Genomic DNA, 17,171 nt, shown 5'->3' on the forward strand with positions numbered 1-17,171 from the left:
ACCTGTAGACCTGTCCCCTTCACCTGTAGACCTGTCCCCTTCACCTGTAGACCTGTCCCCTCCATCTGTAGACCTGTCCCCTCCACCTGTAGACCTGTCCCCTTCCTTCCTCTCTATGCACTTTGAATTGTCACAGTGTATAAGAAGTGCTAGATTCAGAAGCATGCCTTTCCCTTCAAGATTCAAGAGATTTATTGTCATGTGCCCAGCAGAAACAGGCAGTTACACTGTGCAATGAAATTCTTACTTTGGTGTTCCTCCATTCACCATTAAAAATTAAAATATTTAACAATACAATAGTAAGAAATAATACAAAAGTAAATAAGTAAATAAATACAAAAAATAAAGTGAATTTGAATATTTCGCAGGATGGCGAAATATTTAAAGTGTTTTGTGCAAAGTGTGTGCGAATTCTGTGCAAAAAGACTGTAGACATGAAAACATTGGAAGTTACTGACATGTAAAATATTTGAGATGTATGTGTAAACATTTAACATTAAGGGCATTTAAATGTGGTAAGGTGCAGAAACATGTAGAGCATTGAGGGGGGCTTGAGAGGCGTTAACGAGCCTGATTGCCTGTTCGTAAACCTTGGCCAAGGTTTCAACGTTTTCCTCTTTTTCTCCACTTCTTTTATTCATTTCTTATTTCTGTATCACCCCTCTGTGCCAAGAATTCCAGTTTTACAACTTTATTTAATTGCAGTTCATATTCCTAACAGTACATATTCGGTTTTATACACCTTCCATGGTATCTAGACATATTTATGCTTTGAGAAAACTTCTGATCAGCAAGTACTGTCTTGGGACTTTTGCAAGCAGCTCCAACACTGCATGAGCACCCAGTAAACCCAGTAAACCCAAACAGCACAGTCAGCCCAGTGTTTTGGACCCACCACATGGTCTGTATATTTGCTCTGACCCACATCCTCCCTCACCAGAACCAAAGCTTTAGGCTCACAGAATACCTGCTTCAGGTGTACTGAGAGCAAGACCGCGGCAAACTCCCTACACTTTGATAGCGCTCCTAGCATTCCTGCTGGCACCAATGTGTACTGCGTACTCTGCCCGAGCACAGAACTGAACATCCCGATCCGGATCTCGGCCACGTCGCTGATGGACGGGGAGGAGGACACTAAGCCCACTAAGTCAGACGCGGGAGGCGCAGAGAAGGGCCCGTGCTGTCCATGCCCTAAAACCAAAGAGGACCTGAAGGCCGAGGCTGAGGAGCGTGCACTCAGCAAGGTGTTCGAGAACTTCCTGCACAACGCCGTCTTCACACCCAGGTACGGCGAACACAATTGGATCAGCCCGCAACACAGGCCATTCATAAACTGGTATTGGTGCGATTGAGTTCCTGAAAGGAGATTGGGTATGGAGACAGAGAGGTTTGCTGCTGTCTGGGGAGAGCGGGCTGCGATTTGGGATATCCGGGCCAAGAGGGATACGGGGACAGAGTGGCGTGTGAGGGGGGCAGACAGCAAGGGGCGCGCCAAGCCGGACTTCCGCTGTCAGGCCCTGGCGGACATCTGCAGCTCATTATCCCTTTACCTTCTCTGTGCCGGATGTGTCAGCAGCCCCCCTCCCCTCCACACACACACACACACACACACACACACCATGCACGCCTGCCCAGCCAAAAGGCTTAAGTTGGTACATCTGTTCTCAAAGTAAAGCTAGCTTTGCATCCATGTGCATGTGAATTTGAAGCAAAGTTTTGCCTGAGTGTATTAATGCCCCCAAAATGATGGTGCCAGACATCTTCTCCCACTTAAAGCATTTCCCAAACCTTTGTAATTGGAACTATTTTTTTTAACAAGGTAGTTTTTGGGGGTTATCCAGGGACAGCAATACACAAGTGAACCCGTTCCTTCAAATCTGGATTAAATGCAAAACAGCCCTTTCAGAAGGCTGCCTGCCGGCTGCAGAAATGCATGTCAGGCCTCTTGTTTCATCTCTTTGGCATGCGGCAAAGTTTCTCTTTCTCCTGATCCTAATCATCTGCCATACAGCCAACATTACAACGCAATATCTATCTACTGACCTAAGCTTCAGGCCCATTCAGTCTGTTTGATCAGTAATGTCTGCTTTTGAGACAGTCTTGTGTTTCTTGGTGCCTCTATTTGTGAGTGTATACGTGTGTGTGTTTGTGTGTGTGTGTTGTTCAGAGTGTGCTGGAGACTCTGTTCCCACCAAGAGAACCTCTGATATTAGCATTCAGCACACCAGGAAAAGGCAGAGTCTGGAAAAGGATGTTAAGGATGTGAAGTGAGGTGGGGAGAGGTGGGGAGAGGTGGGGAGAGGGTGGATGAATGAGGAGACGTCTGCCCCCCGTTTCCCTTGCCTCACACACTCTCTTTTGTTCTGCGTGTGTTTAGTTTGGAGTGACTAGCTGCCAGGAAATGCACAGCACAATCATTAGGAATTTTAATGAATTTCGAAGATCCTCCCCGAGCCAGACAGTGGACGCAGGTTTGGGAGGGACAGAGAGAGCAGGGAGAGAGTGAGAGAGAAGGACAGAGAGAAAGAGAGAAGGAGGGGTGTGTGTGTGTGTGCGCGCATTCTCTTCCCTTCCTCACAGCTGTTGATTGGCTGGCAGAGCTGGGTTTAGCTGGTCAGGAGAGTCCGTAGTCACCATTTGTCATTCTTGGACCTTGAATGCATAGTGTCTTAACTCACTCTCCCACCGGGTCGGCAGTGAAGGGAGGGGCTTTGGTGTATTAGATCAGGCCTCCCACAACCCCCCATGGCCAGGTCCCAGTCTGTCTCCTCTGCCACCTCAGCCCAGGAGGCCGAGTTCACGGGCAAAGCCAGAGGTCTGCAGGTGTGAGACGGGCCCTCACAACAGGGTGTGTGTACGCGTGACTTGCTCTCTTTCTCCCAGCAGACTTTGTTTTCAGACATCTTGTCCTATCAGGATACCGTGCCAAAAGTTCTTGGCTTAATCAGCACGCATGTTTGTGTATGTATGGTGACAGGAGGCAGAGAACGAGCTCGCGGGGCGCAGCAATGGGGCCATGGGAGAGTCGGAAGGGACAGAAGGTGATGTGAGGGTCACGCGCCGTTTTTGGCACTGTTCAGGATACAGTCCCTGCCATGCGCCTGAGCTAGATATGCATGATGTGCAAAAAATGACATGCAGAAATGTGCAGTGTGTCATCCAGACTCACTCCTGGTCCTGCATGCGTAAGAGGTTGACCCCTCTGAACAGATCTCTGTCTCTCCTCTGATGAACTCTGAATACTTTCGTTCAAATTTTTACATTTTGAATTATACTGCAAACATGTGCCTAAACCCACATTCCTTTTAAACCACATTTCTTGATTTAAGTAGAAAACCTGATCATTTAACAAAGTTCCACACCTGTTTTTACATGTAAAAGCATTTTGAAAAATGCGCCTTGTGTCACAGATCAAACACAGAAGAACATTTGTCCCTGTCACTACTGTAACTCTCTTCTATACGTATCTTTCTTTTATGTATAAACCAGTCACCCCCACTCCATCATCTTGTCCTGTCACCACTCGGTCCAGTTGCCCGTCTCAGGGTCTGATTATTGAATCTTTGCAGAGACCCCGAGTGAGCGCTACATGTCGCCTATAGAGGGCGCTAGTTAAGAGCACGGCCGCTGTGTTCCGCCTGCATCTGGTGGCTCGGTCAGCGTCTGGTAACCCGCAGTTATCGCTCTCGCATGCATGAGGTTGGGCTGCCAGGCGACCTATAACCAGCGCCTCAAGCATCATCATCATCATCCTCCTCCTCCTCTTCACCAGAAGCCGTGCACATACACACACCTCACTGTGCAGAGAACGTGTAGAGGTGATTGTTTCATGAGGCTTCATTTTTGACGTTTGCTTGTTTTTTTTCCAAATGCATCTTTCCATGTTACTGTAGCAGCCCTGAAGAAAGCTTTGTTTGTGTTTTATGGAGGGAGAGGTCCTCACTGTCCTCACTGGACATTGTATTGTAGGTATAGACTAAAATAATTTAACATGATACCTATCAAAGGTTTCACAATCTATCATTAGTCTTATGATAAATAAAGTGAAGTATGCTTAATTTTATGAATTTATTTTACAAATTATTATATATATATAGCAGGGCGTAAATTAATTCCATCCTAGCAGAGGCTTGGGTTGAGTTCAGAATGTTAACAGCTTCAGAATGTCAGCTGTTTCATTATCAAAGCATTACACAGTGTCACTAGGCAACCACCCAGCCGGTCTCACTGGAGCCATTGGCTTAACTATTCCCATCATATGTGCGGTGAATAATAGGGTTTAGCCGTCCCATGGAATGTGAATGCCATAGGTCACGGTATGAGAGGCAGGGGTGTGTTTGGAGCAGGAACTCCTCTGGGTGAGATCTGGCCCTGTGGGACTAAGTGTTGGAAGCTGTGCTTGTTGTACAGTAAACAGCTTGTGTGCTTCAGAAGGGCTTGATAGGGGTGCGCTGCCATACATCAGCTAGCTATCCTCTGCTGTCCTCTTCTTCCTCTCTTTCACTGGTTGCTTTTTTTATTTAGTTTTCCCCCAGTTAGATCTCTTTACTTTCCTTCTTCCTCTTTCACTCCTCTCCTCCCCTCTCCTCTTCTCTTCCTTCATTTACTCTCCCTCTTTGTTCTGTCCATCAGGCCTCCCGACAGACGTCGACGGGACTTGTTTGGCGTGGCTAACGGGACACTGGCGCACGGCTCAGGCCGAAACGTCACCGGGCCAGAGGGCAACACGACGAACCTGGAGCTCTTGGAGCAGGTGTACCTGTTCTCAGAGGCTACGGTTCAGTCGGAGTCCATGGAGATCTTCGACCTGAGGCCGTTCACCGTCTACCGCATCGACATCCACGCCTGCAACCACGAGGTGCGGCGATGCAGTGCTGCCGCCTTCGTCTTCTCCAGGACCAAACCCACCGGTGAGTAACACGCCGTCCTCAGAGTAGCGCAGCTAGAAACGCGTCTCACGCCGAGGCCGCACACGCCCAGCCGGCTGTTGTCATGGCTGTCATGGTCCTTAATGGTGGAGAGAGCTTCCACCAAGCAGTGACGTGTCTCCGTTCAGAAAAAGCGGACGACATCCCTGGCCTGGTGACCCACGAGAAGGAGGAGTGGGCGGATGGGACGGTGTTGCTGCAGTGGCCCGAGCCGCCCCACCCCAGCGGACTCATCCTCATGTATGAGATCAAGTTCCGCCTGGGCGCAGAGGTCAGCGCACACACAGCACACCCAGACCCCTGCGTGGAGGGACAACCAACAGACCTTGTGTCTGACCTTGTGTGTGTGTGTGTGTGTTTAGCCTGAGAAGCACGAGTGTGTATCGCGCCAGCAATACGAGAAGCTGAGAGGGACACGTCTGACCAACTTGGGCTTCGGGAACTACTCGGCCCGAGTCAGGGCCACATCGTTGGCGGGAAACGGCTCGTGGACCGAGCCTGTGTCCTTCTATGTTCCTCCTCCCCACCGTAAGGAACCCATGCAGTGTTGACACTACAAAACTTTGTTCTACGCTGAAACAGGGCGTGGAGGAATGGTTCATGTCTCCTCACGTGCAGCTGTGTGGTTATGCATGTGTTTCTTTGACCTCCAACAGAATCATATGGGAACATCGTCTACCTGGCTGTCATCATCCCCATCATAGCGCTCATCCTGCTCGTCTGCCTCATCGCTGGTGGAATCTTCTTCAAGAAAAAAAGGTGAGGCCAAGTTTTTATTTCTCTCAATTGTGACATGTTGTGATGTGCAGTGTTGCCATGGAGATGACGCAGTGCTGACATTCAGTCCATCACTGCTTCCTTAGGAACAGCGATAGACTCGGCAACGGGGTCCTGTACGCCTCGGTGAACCCCGAGTACTTCAGCGCCGCGGAGAGTGAGTACTGCTTTAACCCGATCCAGATTGTCCACAGCCCCTATGTGCTGTGTGCAAATGGAACTTAATTGATAGGCAGAGGACCACCTCTTTGTAGAGAAACATCCCTCATTGGTTGATACAACCAGACCATGGTGAATATTTTTAGTTGCTGATTAAGAAACCCAGACCAGAAAGATCAGATCAGTCTCAGAGGCCCTTTGTTAGTGATCTGTTTGAATGATAACCATTAGGATGTGAAAACAGCTCAGGATAAATGTATAAAAATAAATAAATAAATAACGTCTGCTTTCGTTTTTGCATGATGCCATATTAGCATTTAGCGTTGTTGGCGTATGGCGTATGGGTGTTGTAAGTAACCTGTGCTTGTGCGTATCTAGTGTATGTGCAGGACGAGTGGGAGGTGGCCCGGGAGAAGATCACTCTATCTCGAGAACTGGGCCAGGGTTCCTTTGGCATGGTGTACGAGGGCATGGGCAAGGGCGTCGTCAAGGACGAGGCTGAGACGCGGGTAGCCATCAAGACGGTGAACGAGTCAGCTAGCATGCGTGAACGCATCGAGTTCCTCAACGAAGCGTCCGTCATGAAGGAGTTCAACTGTCATCACGTGGTATGTTTCGGGGCACAGCTCCTCGCCCGGCTCTGAGCGAGCAAACGCGGTCGCTTCTTTTGCAGATATAATAGGATAATAGCACTCTTTAATAGTGCTCTTTAATAACACTCTTTAATAGTGCTCTTTAATAACACTCTTTAATAGTGCTCTTTAATAGCACTCTTTAATAGTACTCTTTAATAACACTCTTTAATAGTGCTCTTTAATAACACTCTTTAATAGTGCTCTTTAATAGCACTCTTTAAACTGCTGATCACTGTACATTATGTGAGTAACTTGGGGACAGATGTTCTCCATGAACTTAAAGATGTCTGCATGTCCTCAAAGACAAGAGATGTATTCTGGTGCACATTTAGAAGCAGAATATAGCTTGCTTTTTAATGTTGAAAAAAAAAAGCATCTTGCACATTGTGTGTTCACCCTGTTCTCTGATTGGTGAAGGTTCGGCTGCTGGGCGTGGTTTCGCAAGGCCAGCCCACTCTGGTGATCATGGAGCTAATGACACGAGGAGACCTGAAGAGCCATCTGCGCTCTCTCCGTTCCAAACAGGTACTGACAGCCACAAATCAACAGTCATTGACTGAATTGACCCTAATGAAGGTTTCTTTCAACACTCGCTGTGCTGCTCCAATGGTGATTTGATAAGATTGGGTTGTTAGACAAGCTTTGTCCCTCTGTGAATATCTTTCACTATCATCATTTCACTGAATACTCTGCACTGCACTACTATACTTTTACTTTTGCTATTTAATAGCATGAGCTAGTGTACTTGTTGTTAGCAGTTCCATCTAATTCATAGAATTCACTAACTCCCTGTATACCATGGTGAGACTGTTCAGACTGTTCGAAACAGAATTAACCTAAATGTATTAGTGTCACCAACAGATAAATTGCAAATCAATCTCTTTCTCTCTCTCTTTCCCTCTTTCTCTATCTCTTGTTCCAACTCTCACACTTTTATGGCACAAGCTTTATTGTGTTTTCCCGGTTTACTCTGTGTTTCAGCTCAGCAGCAAAAGCACCCTGGGTAACAGAGCAGTTCAGGAGGGGTGGGATAGTAAATGTCTTAACATGGCCCCTGCGTTCCTTTCCCCTGCAGCAGGGTTCCTGCAGCGAGGCCCTGCCGCCCCTCAAAAAGATGATTCAGATGGCCGGGGAGATCTCCGACGGCATGGCGTACCTCAACGCCAACAAGTTTGTCCACCGGGACCTCGCTGCCAGGAACTGCATGGTGGCTGAGGACTTCACCGTCAAAATAGGAGGTAATTAATGCTGAGACATGCTCTGAGAAGCCATGGTTCTGAATGATGTATTTCAGTAGCATTTGAAGGCAGTTGGGAGGGAACCCATAAATGTCTGGTGAAGAGGTGTAAGACGTGCCTCTGCGCTGTCCCCTCACTGTCTCTTCCCTGCTCTCTGCTGCAGACTTCGGCATGACACGGGACATCTATGAGACGGATTACTATCGCAAAGGAGGCAAGGGTCTTCTGCCAGTGCGCTGGATGTCCCCAGAGTCCCTGAAAGACGGCGTGTTCACCACCAACTCTGATGTCTGGTATGAGAAGTGTGACCTGAGAACCTTTCAAAATCGCTCGTGTACGCCCACACACTCTCCAGAGTGCTTCTGCTGCCACACAGCAGAGAGCGTGCGCGCATGTGTGTGTGTGTGTGTGTGCGCGCATGCATGTGTCTGCTGTTCTCTACAGTCCCAGCTGAGATGGGAATCAAACGCAGCAGCCAGCCCAAATGACACATCCCTCTTCACATAACTAACTACTTTTCAACAGGATCTCCAGTCTTCTAGAACCTTCTCTCTGCTCTGTGAAGCCTCGCTGGCTCATGGGAGGGGATAACGTTTTATGTCTTTTTTTTTTCCCTCCCTTCTTAAGTCCTGTGTCGAAAGCTGCTATATCACTCGCACATCTCGTATAAAAACCCAGCCAGACAGAACTTCCTTCCCTCTCCCCCCAGTCTCGCTGTCTCTCCGTTTGGTTTCGTAAGACAGAGCCGTCGCCTCAATAACGTAGCCAGGAGGAGTACGGCAGCCGCCAATGGGCTTCTTCCTCCACGCATGTTCCCAGCACTGGGTGTCCCAGTGACTCAGGACCACCATGCGCGCCTAACCTCCTCCAGATGTTCCCTGGTGGCGGGCTGGTGGCCTCTCTCTGGGTCCTCAGGATGAAAGGAGATGGTGCACCCCCCCAACCGGAGCTCCCATAAACCTTTCCATTAGGTTTCTTCATTTGTTCCCTGCCTTAAAAAAACAAAAGCCCCTCCTCCGCTTTGCTGTGGCTTTGGCTCTTGAGTACGCTGCTGTTGGAGCCAATTAGATACGAGTCACCGTCATAACATGCCCCACTTTAAGAGCCGCGTCTCAGATCGCAGGCCAGCACGGAAAACGTGTCCTCAGAGAGTTCGTCAAGTATGACCGGCAACAGGGTGTGCTCTGTCTGCTGCTTCTTTTCTTTTTTTTTTTTTTTTTTTTTGCTTTAGTTAGTTTTGTTTCCCTTTTTTTTCTCTGTGTGTTTTTTGGATGTTGAAAATAGCGGCAAAATAAAAACAGTAGCCGTGAAGGTCAACAGCCATCATGGCTGCATCCCTGACCAGCTTGCGTATGTGATTGTTTGGTTTTTGCCATTTAATGGCCTAAAAAGTGTCGAGAGAGTCGTGGTGCGCCAGAGATGACCAGAGAATCAGCTGGTCCTGGTCGGGTAAGGCTGCAGTGGGGTTGTGACTGGCCCAGGTAGTGCTTATGTGAGGACCTGCTGGAGTGAGCGGAGGTGGGGGACCCAGGTGGGGTGAGGATGGTGCTGGGACAGTGTGCATCACTTGTGAGTTGTGCATCCAGTTTTACTCTCTCTAATGTCCCTGTCATTCTCTCTCTCTTTGTCCTCTCTCTATTGCTCTTTCCTTTTCTCTGTCCCCATCTCTTTCACTCTTGTTCTCTGTCTCTCTCCTTCTCTTTCTTCCTTTCTTCCTCTGTCTGTGGGAATCTCCCTCTCTCTCTCTCGTTCCCCGTAGGTCGTTTGGGGTGGTGTTGTGGGAGATAGCCACACTAGCGGAGCAGCCCTACCAGGGCATGTCCAATGAGCAGGTGCTTCGCTTCGTCATGGAGGGGGGACTGCTGGACAAGCCAGACAACTGCCCAGACATGCTGTAAGTCCTGTCTCTGACCTCTGACCTCTCTGACCTCTCCTCTTGAACGAGTACCTCACCGAGAAATGTGTGGGTGGCACTACTAATTAGCCAAAGCATTTTATTCAATAACTGCAATGTTGACGTTATGGGAGGAGTCATTCCAAAGCCCACGGAAGGGCCAGTGGTCTTATAGCGACCTCTACGTCTGCACGTTGAGTAGAGGTTAACACACACCCCACCCCGCTGCACTAATCTATTTACAGCCACAGCCGAATGCAGATACGATAGCAGCGGTGCGTGCGGTCCTGCGCAGGGCCAAGCGAAGCCCTGACTGGTGACATTTACGTCACGGGTTAAAAGGAGCCGGGTGAGCTCACGCACGCTGTCACGGCAGAAAACTGAAGCCCATAGAAGGAATGCCACCATGTGGCGGCGGAGAGATGCCTGTTATTCCCCCGGCCAGATCGTTGTCTCGCCTTCCTGCTCCTGATGGACTTCACAAACCAGACAATTAGAGGAACATCTTCCTGTGTGTGTGTGTGTGTGTGTGTGTGTGTGTGTGTGTGTGTGTGTGTGTGTGTGTGTGTGTGTGTGTGTGTGTGTGTGTGTGTGTGTGTGTGTGTGTTCTGTTGATGTGTGCGTCATGGCGTGGATGCTTTCTCCTTTTCTGGGCTGATGTCAGTAAGCAGGCATGTGGTCTTTCCCTCCTCTTACTCTCTCCCCCTCTTTTCTTATCCTCCCCTCTCCCCCTCTGCCTCTCCGTCTCTCTATCTATCTCCTCCCTTCTCCCCGGCCCTGCAGGACTGACCTAACTCTACAGAACAGGACCATTGTTGTTCAGACACAAACCTTTGGTTACCATGACAGCCCCTCTGGGGTGTCACGGTAACGGGACCGGGTGTGTTGAAAGGGCCGAACATATGCTGCCCTGCCAAATAAGGACAAATAAAGATGGAGTCTAAAATCCCAAACTTTCTGCTTCTTTTCTCTAGTATTTTTGCGTCAAATTTCCTTTTCACTTGCATCACTGAGCCCTCTACTTAGATGCAGGCCAAAAAGATTTGACAGCAGAATGAGAATAACTAGCCTCCTGCCCTGAAAACAGGATCTATGATCTTCAGCAGTTTCTTTACTGCACTTGGCCAAAGCCTAGTCCATGAAACACTGACCTGAGACTAGTTCATTTCATTTGTTTGTGGTTCCAATGAACAGAGACCGTGATGGCGCACTGATCTGGGTCTCCTCACTCCGCCAGCTGGCAGTGAGCGTTTGCTGACAGGCACTCATTACCCATCATGTTTTTTCCTCCAGTTTGTTTCTTTTGATATGACATCAGCCAAACAGCCAGGGCAGGTTTCTGGCCAGAACCCATCCAGAACCCATCCAGAACCCATCCTGCTCCAACTACTACACTGTTTTTCTCCCTCTCTCTTTAAGGGAGGCCACAGGCCCAGTTTAGACCAGCAGCATAATCAACTTTTCCGAGGGTTCTAAATGTGGGCACCCGAAAAGAAGCCTCCTCCCCCGTTATGGTGCTGGGACTTGTCGTGAGGCACGTGCCCTGGAATGCCTAAGTGATGCTGGAGGGGTCTGCTTCTCCAGGCGGGCAGGCCTGGGGCCTGGGCAGGGCCAGCCAGCCTCACCATGGGCACTCTTTGCTTGTTTTGTGTAAGATGTGGTGAGCTCTGCTGTGCTGCGTCCAGACGTAATGACCCTTGTTCCTCTGATGTTGTTTTGAAGTGGGTTTTTATTTTTTTGCCTTCTCCACAACAGCTTGTCGGAATCAGCTTGTGTTCTAGTTCATTTTGGATGAGGGAGAGAAAGGGAGGTGTATCTGCCCTTTTAGCACTTGTAGTGCGTGTGGCTGCAGAATGCTCTGAAAGCTCTTTGCTTAGTGGTATTTCCAGGTGGTTTCTAGCATGGCTTTAGTGAACACTGCCACCTATTGGATCAGGCGTGGTCATATCATTATTTTAAGTTTGTTTAACATGCCAAATTTGCTAAAGTTGCACATCCCCACAGAGTTCATTTTGTGTGTGTGTGTGTGTGTGTGTCCACAGGTTCGAGCTGATGCGCATGTGCTGGCAGTACAACCCTAAGATGCGTCCCTCTTTCCTGGAGATCATCAGCAGCATAAAGGAAGAGCTGGAACCGTCCTTCCAGGAGGTCAGCTTCTTCTACAGTGAGGAGAACAAACCCCCTGACACAGAGGAGCTCGACATGGAGGTGGAGAACATGGAGAATGTTCCCCTGGACCCCACGTCCACGCTGGCCCCCGCCTCCATGCTGGCTCCAACCACCTCCCAGGGGGGTGTGGGGGCTCCCACACCTGTACCTGCGACGCAGTCGACTGGTCCAGGGGCCGCACCGGCCCCGACAGCCCCTCTCCCGACGTCTTCGCCGCCCTCCGCCACTGCCTCCCCGGGAGGTGTGGCTCTGTCTAAGTGCTCGGGGCACGCGACGGCTAACGGGCCCACGCTGCTGCTGGGCTCATCCTTTGGAGAGACGCAGCCGTATGCTCACATGAACGGTGGGCGTAAGAATGAGCGGCCCCTCCCACTGCCACAGTCATCGGCCTGCTGATCCGCCCCCCCCCCACACACACAGGGTATCCCACAATCTCTTCCACTCCCTTTGACGAAGTGGTCACATGTACACGTTTTCTTACCTGAGGATTTTAAACACGTGGGCCGACAATGATGTCGCTAACCAGATAGACGGTATCCAACTGTATATCAGTTGGGTGGCTTATTTTTATGATGATTATTAATTCATCTTTATTTAATCACAGTTGAGGGTTTGGGAGAAATAAGAGTTTGTGAGACGGAAAAATGGCTGCCTGTCTGGCAAAACTGAAGATGACTCATCAAAGCATCACACCAGAGCCTCAGCTGCAAACTCAGTATCGTATTTTGTTGCTTTTATCCAACTCTTAATGGACAATAAACTGGTATAGAATATTCTTTACCAGAGAATCATTAGAGAGATTTTCATATCAGCCCAACACCTGAGCACTTTTTAAAAAGAATTTGTGTGTGTGGGTGTGTGTGTGTATGTATGCGTGAGTGCGTGTGTGTGTGTGTGCATGCATGTGAGGTGTATTTGTGTTTTCGTATAAACACACATCCCTCTCTCCCATGCCGCACATCTCTTCCTCAGAACACTTCTGTTTCTCAGCACATTTCTCTTCCATGGCGGAGACGCCCTGCTAGCTTGTCCTCTATTGGTCCTCTGTGTGTCAGAGCTGTCACCCAATTGGTCACATTACCCACTGCTCCAACCACCGATTTCATTCAGTTTCAAGTGCACCTGCTACAGAGATGGATGGGCCTTTATCAAACTGCCAGATTGTTTTGCCAAATCAGTGCGTAGTTCTTAATGTTAACCGTCCACATGATGAGGCCCCTCTTTTCTCCCCAACGCTTTGTTCGTTTGAATCAAAAAAATTATTGCAGTCAAGGAACTGAGCTTTTACACTGGTTTGTTTATATAATTATTACACTTTGTAATTCTCGATCAGCTTGGTAAAGTCGCTGGCCTTCACCATATACTTTTTGACTGTGACACAGCCGTTCACCGATTCCTCGGAGATATGGACAACTTCGACGACATCGTTGCAGGCCAAGCGAGTGGGGTACCGACCGTCGAGCCAGATATAACGCAGAAGAGACTTTGCTCAAAAGCAGAGAGGTCAGACTGGGGTAGGGTTGTAAAGAAGAGTGAGGTACTGTACACAGCTGGTGTTGTTATTAGTCTCTACACAACTCTGACTATTCTATGAAGGTCTTACAGTTGTATGTTAGACCACCAGTTCATTTACACACGTCATTGATTTGTGTCACTTTTGATAACTTTTTTATGGTTCTGATGTTCACTTATTTGTCTGTACAGAAAGAAGCTGCTATTTTATTCTTTATTTCTTTTATGGATGTTATCGAAATATATATAAAGAAATCCTTCAGGTTTAATATTTTATGATCTCCACTACAGTCCATTTTCATATGCTTTATACTCTGCAAAAAAAGAACAAAAACAAAAAACAACACCAGAAAAAGAAAAACTCTATTTACCAAGTGATTGTTGAGATTGTCCAGATTGCCACATAAAGTCCATTCATTGGCTTTTGTTTTTTTGTCATTTTTCTTTTGTCAAAGTATAATTATTATTAATATTATTATAATTACTATTATTATTGTCATGATCTTCATCACCATCATCATCATCAACGTTACTGTGTTTGTGTAGGTTTTTAAAAATGCCATAGCTAGTTTTGACACCCTTGTAATTGTCAGTTGTCTAGCACTGCACCTGGTCTCGCCCGGTGGGTGCAGCGAAATCTCAGGTCAAAGTTCACATTTTTCTCTATCCACGCTTTTGCGCCCTAGTGCTCGTGCCGTCTTTTGGAGTCACCATGCCTTCTTGCACCTCTGCTTCCTTGTGGACCTTTTCCCAATAGTACATCTGATTCCCCAGTGCCTCATTCTCAAAGCAGGACTCATTAAATGTTTTCCTTTTTTTAAATCAAGGTTTGGTATTATAACCCATTTGGATAACTTCAACTGACAGGGCTAATTGGTTTGTCTTAATTTGCCTTACAAACCACAACCACACAACCACTTGCCAGCTCTCTCCAGCAACATGCTACCATATGTTCTCTTCTATAGCTGTAACCATCTCATTATGGTCAGACAACTCTGACATAGCAAGTATCACTGGTCAAATCTGATCTGCAAACCAAATACAGTAGGGTGAGTTAGCGTAAGGTCATGGGGTCACGTCATTTCAAGGAGGTTGGTTGTGGTAATGGTATTTTTTTCCTTTTTTTTTTTGTTTTGAAGGATTTCACTTTGTACTTTGAGAAGTGTCACCAATGAATTATTTGTCCCTTCTTAGAAGGTTATTTATTTTATTCTATTTTATTTTTGTGTTATCAGTTTCAATCACTGTATAAATGGCCCAATGATTCAGTATAAAGTCTATGATTTATATATATATTTTTTCCATGGTGTGATGACTGGGGACCTTTTCATTTCCTCCAAGCATTTATCTACCTCACTCTTTTTTTATATGTATGTGTATAAAAAGATAAAGTACATCTCACTATCTTTTCATGTCTGTAGGTAACAACCTCAGTCTCTTAATTAAAAATCTCATCAGTAACACAAACCACAAACTCTGAGAGGTCTGGAGAGAAGAGGCAGATTAGCTTTTACTGTGTCTGTGGTGTCCATGTTTATAACATCCCCTTCTGACTAAGCCACAGCATACACAGCCACTCACAGTCATTCTTTCTTTTAAAAAAGCCATTCTAGCTTCTAGCTCCAGTGATGGTAAAGCACTCTACAGACTGTATTGCTCTACCTAATGAAAAGTAAGAGGGTAGAAAACCATGTGAGGCCATGTTTGGAGTCCAAATATCACAGAGCAGCCACTGTTTGGGATAGAACCCAAGTGTCATGGCCATCTTCTCTCCCCTCTGTAACACGCAAGGACTTCCACAACCAGGAATCCTCAAATCATGCAACTGGCTTTGAGGACCTGGCGTACATGGTTGCAACCAAATGCTCTTATTGAATTTCCAAAGCATGGGCACAGAAGTTAAATGAAGGGATATAAAGGTTTGGTTATAGATTATGCTGAAACCAACAAAACCACTATTTGGCATAGATTCATTTTTTTCATATGGGCCCCATCATTCATGAACATGACATGTGACAGTTCAGGTTTTTACCACAGTTAATCATTCAGGCCCCAGATGGATCTCTGATTTGTAAACAGATAGTGGGTGAAGGTGCCCACACTCTGGTTTGGAAGGGTGACCCATGTAAGGTTAAAATTACAGCTGTCCTATTAAATCATCATGATGCATGCCTCTGACAAATGTTATGTGATCTAGAATTTCCCAGAACATGAAAATGTTGCTTACAATTTCATGTTACAGTGGTGTGCAAATGTAGAGTTAAGAGAGATAGAGGGGCAACATGATTGCCCATTAGACTAATCACCTACAATAGTTTTAAGGTCTTGTGCTCATTTCAGTCTGTGAACCTGTCCTAAACTTGGTGCTGATATTGGGCACCAAGTAGTGTGTTTGGCTCACTATCACCCAAGAGCACCTCCCTCTCTACAGCAGTCTTTGCAGTTGATGGGACCTTCAGTTTATGTTGGTCCCTTAAACCAAACAAAAATAAATAAATAAATAAAGCTTTGGCCTTTTCAAACTTTAGACTGGATACATTGTGGCACTGGTCAGGCCTGCCTGACTTTATCTAAAGAATTACCATGGTGTTAACATTTCAGTTCCATTGCCTTGTCATTCCTTGATGTCACCAAACACATAACATGCATTAACCAGCCAAAGATTTGAATGGTCTGGGTCTAGTTGCTCCAAAAACATGTCAGACACTATAATGATCCCAGCCTGTAATGATCATATTGTAACATAACCCCCATGAGTGTATCTTAAGATGTACATTAAATGCTTTGCATTTAGAAAACAAGCTCTCTGTCTTTAGGGAATAGTATCATTTTCAGCACTGTATTCGTTCAGATGATCTCAAAGCTTGATCAGATGATCTGTGCTTTTGGCAGACTGGGTTAGATTTGGCAGACTGGGTTAATATTTAGTGTTTGGCATTCTCAAAACTGTTTCTACACACTGCATTGCCTTTAAAATATCATACTGTTTCTTTTCTTTGGTACTTTTCAAACATTTCAGATGACCACAGATGAAGGGTCTAGAGTCGTTATGATAGTCCTACACTATATTCTATTTCTGAGAGAGAAGCTCTCTCTTTTCTCTACTGCTGCTCACAATACGCTGCTTCACACTCTTTTGTGTTTAGGCCTCTCTGATACAGCTGGCGTTCTGAAGCCTTGGACAGACCTCAGCAGAACCATTACATACAAAAAGAACTGAGATTTTTTGCAGGTAATAGGGTGAATGTTTGCAAAGCACAAAACCCAAGTTAGTTGCCCATAAATCTACCAACCCTGCAAATTATGTTTCATAGCACTTAACAAAGAATAGTTTATAAAGCCCTGATGTGTACTAATCTTCTGTACTAGAAATTTCAGTGCTGAAAATGGGGCCAGTGATGGAGAGACCTGGTTGGGAGATCAGGTTGCTGGGGGGGGGGGTTGTGTGGCACAAGACTGAATCCAAATCACCATTCTTTACAAGGCCTTGTGCTTTTGTTGCATATGTGTATGGATGAGAGTGTATCACATATAGATGTAGTGGTGTAGATTTTGATGTCTTTATAATGAAAAAATAGAGATCAGTGCTATTTATTTGTTTTTCTTTTCTTGCCATGAAATGGAAAAGGTGTTGGCCTGTTGCAAAGTGAATGTCAGTTTTCATTAAATGCTGCCAAGGTTATTTAGTTAACTGTAGGTTACAGATCTGCTACAGAAATACAAATACATACAGACACAAACAGGACAGTGATGTCCAGTAGATTACGGGTAGTCATGACAGAGGGTTAACATGACTAGAATTTAAGAGATACGTTTACAGTAGAAATAGCGCTTGTTGCATTGTCGGTTCTTTGCAAAC

At 46.6% G+C, this 17,171-nt stretch overlaps 1 protein-coding gene across 2 annotated transcripts in view; it reads left to right on the top strand.

The window, feature by feature from the left end:
• The window catches only part of igf1ra (insulin-like growth factor 1a receptor), an 80,477-nt gene extending 63,703 nt beyond the window's left edge, over positions 1 to 16,774 (top strand). Inside the window, exons 10-21 of one of the 2 annotated variants that reach the window (XM_076992200.1) lie at positions 1,078 to 1,285; positions 4,633 to 4,910; positions 5,057 to 5,199; positions 5,291 to 5,456; positions 5,585 to 5,687; positions 5,792 to 5,862; positions 6,243 to 6,472; positions 6,917 to 7,024; positions 7,575 to 7,737; positions 7,901 to 8,030; positions 9,497 to 9,631; positions 11,674 to 16,774. In XM_076992200.1, the coding sequence (XP_076848315.1) occupies positions 1,078 to 1,285; positions 4,633 to 4,910; positions 5,057 to 5,199; positions 5,291 to 5,456; positions 5,585 to 5,687; positions 5,792 to 5,862; positions 6,243 to 6,472; positions 6,917 to 7,024; positions 7,575 to 7,737; positions 7,901 to 8,030; positions 9,497 to 9,631; positions 11,674 to 12,196 (2,258 nt within the window). In that variant the 3' untranslated portion in view covers positions 12,197 to 16,774. The remainder of the gene's footprint in view (positions 1 to 1,077; positions 1,286 to 4,632; positions 4,911 to 5,056; positions 5,200 to 5,290; positions 5,457 to 5,584; positions 5,688 to 5,791; positions 5,863 to 6,242; positions 6,473 to 6,916; positions 7,025 to 7,574; positions 7,738 to 7,900; positions 8,031 to 9,496; positions 9,632 to 11,673) is intronic. The other variant, XM_076992201.1, reaches the window with a different exon arrangement.
• The last annotated feature ends 397 nt before the right edge of the window (positions 16,775 to 17,171 follow it).

This window comes from Brachyhypopomus gauderio, chromosome 2, assembly GCF_052324685.1.
Source record: "Brachyhypopomus gauderio isolate BG-103 chromosome 2, BGAUD_0.2, whole genome shotgun sequence".
In the NCBI taxonomy this organism is placed as follows: domain Eukaryota; kingdom Metazoa; phylum Chordata; class Actinopteri; order Gymnotiformes; family Hypopomidae; genus Brachyhypopomus; species Brachyhypopomus gauderio.